Here is a 2,500-nt window from a genome sequence, read left to right as displayed (position 1 = left end):
TACGCTGCGGGGAAATGTGCAGCTGACTTCCTCCCCCTTAGTAATCTTTTGAAGTGGTCGCCCAAACGAAGCTTCAAACAGGACTCAGGAGTCAGAGGATCATTAAGGATGTTGTGTCCAGGCCAGGCATGTACACCTAAAGGTGGGAAGGACACCCATAGCTATGTCTGCACTCTTGAGGGAGAGGGGCACATCTTAACAGAGCTGCAGTGGGGTAAGGCCCAAGTCCAATTCTGCTGCCCTGCTGATCTAATTACTCAGTGGTTGTCCCACTAGCAATAAATTGCCTGAGAGGCTTCAGAAAAATTTTCTCATATCGCTTGAAGAGAAAAAGGTATTTTAAAGACACTCAGAGTGGACAATATTTTCTGGTTCTTTAGTTTTAAAATTGAAAGAAGGGTTTGGGTTCACTTATGTTAATGGATGAGGAAAACAGAGCTGACAAAAGGCACCTTTCTAGTGAAGAGGTTTCATTTGCAAGTATATACAAAGAGGGACAGGTTTTACAAGTGTGTTGTTATCTGGAGAGTAACAAATGAACTCATCTCTTGTTATTGGGCAAAAGCCTAGGGTTTTTTAAGGTAGGTCTCAGTCTGCCAAGCTGAACGCTGCACTGGGAATTACTTTATCCAGAACACCAAAGCAGCAGTCTTCATAAGAAATGATGCAAAGGGGGCTCTTGCACTTCGGTGACTGATTCTGCCTGGCTTTTATATAAGTCAAAATCCTCTGTAACAGGACTGATGCCCCAGAAAATAATTCTGGATGCTTCATGTCTTCATTCATGTGAAAATGCCCTAGTTAACTTTGACATAGTTTGGCTCTTCCTCAGCCCAAGTTTCTTCAAAGCATACTTGAGAAACATGAAATAGAAAGGCCATGGGTAAGGAAGGAGACCCAGGAACATGGGTTTGAAATGATGCTGATCACAGGAACTTATATAGAGGTGAACTCAAAAGCAGGAGGACAGCTCAACATGGGCAAAGACATGCACTGTTATTGTCCACCCCAAGTATATTTTATAAGATGCCTCTATCTTTTCCAAAGATTCAATGTAAAAAAAGATCTGTATTGTCTCCTAATAGATCTGCCTTCTTATAAATGTAAGACCAAACCTTGAGGATGCTGAACTGTCATGGGAACAGACTCTCCGATCGAGAGCATTAACAAAGGTATGTGACAGGCACTGATTCATCTCATCATAAAGGATCATTTGTGGGGGCCTGGCTGATGACAAGTTCAAGAGCACTCTGAGAGATGGAGTGAGCGATTGCCATACCTGCTTAAGGCTGTTTGTACTTAAATAGAAGAAAGATATGGACTGAGGCTAGCTTGAGGTCTTGCCACACAAATGACTACTCTGTTGGTCTATGTGGTAGGCAAGGTGGGTAGCCATGGTTGGGTGACTATAGTTTTTATGGGGGAACCGAGGAAGTGTAATGCAAAAGAGTGGGTTTTACTTCAAAAGCTCAGTAAGCAGCATACGTGGGCAGCACACCTTCTGTTGGCAAGGCAGCAAGGGCTGCTCTGTGTTGCCTGACACAGGAGGGGCAAGAATGGGGCTTGGGCAGCTTCTAGCACCATGCACACCTCTCACGCCAGCTGACCATGGTCCCCTCCCCAGGCACACAACTGGTGGCTACTTACAGATCCATAGAGTTTGCCTTTGCTGTTCATGGCCACGAAGAGTCCACTTCTAACACCAAATATGCTCACCACTCCTCTTTCCACGGGGGAGATTTCCAGCAGACCTACAGGGGAGACACAGGAATCAGGGGGACAAAGGGCTGTGCCCTGAAGGAGTGTGTGGTGTCAGTGCTGTGCTCACCCAGAGGCTCCCATCCCCAGTGTGGTGTGGATCTCCATGCCCCAGCACTGCCGTGGGTGGCCGCAGAACCCCAGCCTCACACTCCATGTGCTGCCCCATGCCCCATGCTGAGACCTCTCTTCTTTTAGCTAAGTATCTATTTTTACTTTGCCCCCAGGCATCCTCCTGTGTAGCCGAGGTTAAAATAAGCCAGAGTGTGCTTGGGGCAAATGAAACATTTGTCATCACGCAGCTTATATTCCCCCGCCCCCCCTCCTCCGGATCTTATTGTTTCAGTTGGATATTAGAGTCATGGGGCCACGGGGTTAAGTCCCCAGCAGATGCTTTTCAAGTTTGGGGGAGAGCTGGGCTCTCCCCGGCCCCTGCTCAGAGTGGGCGGCCCATGGTCTGCGGACCCTCCAGATGTTGAGGCAACCCCGACACCTGATGCCTGCCGGCGGCAAGGGGACAGCACGGCGCTGAGGAGCGCCGATGAGCTCCTCCGGAGCGCCCGATGAGCTCCGCCGCCGCTCCGCTACCCCCCGCGCCCGCCGGCCTCGGGGGAGCCGGGGCGGGCAACATCGCGGTGCCGTGGGCGGGCGGACTTTTTAGGAGAGTTAGAGGTCTGCCATGCACCCACCCTCCCTTTGGCGCATACCGCTCTCCGGGGCAGGTGAGCCGCTCCGCGCCCGC

General features: G+C 50.2%; 1 protein-coding gene across 1 annotated transcript in view; it reads right to left on the bottom strand.

The window, feature by feature from the left end:
* The window catches only part of FGF4 (fibroblast growth factor 4), a 3,138-nt gene that overhangs the window by 258 nt on the left and 380 nt on the right, over positions 1 to 2,500 (bottom strand). Inside the window, exon 2 of the mRNA XM_076343346.1 lies at positions 1,648 to 1,751. Within this exon, the coding sequence (XP_076199461.1) occupies positions 1,648 to 1,751 (104 nt within the window). The remainder of the gene's footprint in view (positions 1 to 1,647; positions 1,752 to 2,500) is intronic.

The sequence above is a fragment of the Aptenodytes patagonicus genome, chromosome 7 (genome assembly GCF_965638725.1).
Source record: "Aptenodytes patagonicus chromosome 7, bAptPat1.pri.cur, whole genome shotgun sequence".
Lineage (NCBI taxonomy): Eukaryota > Metazoa > Chordata > Aves > Sphenisciformes > Spheniscidae > Aptenodytes > Aptenodytes patagonicus.
This window is presented reverse-complemented; position numbering and strand designations above follow the sequence as displayed.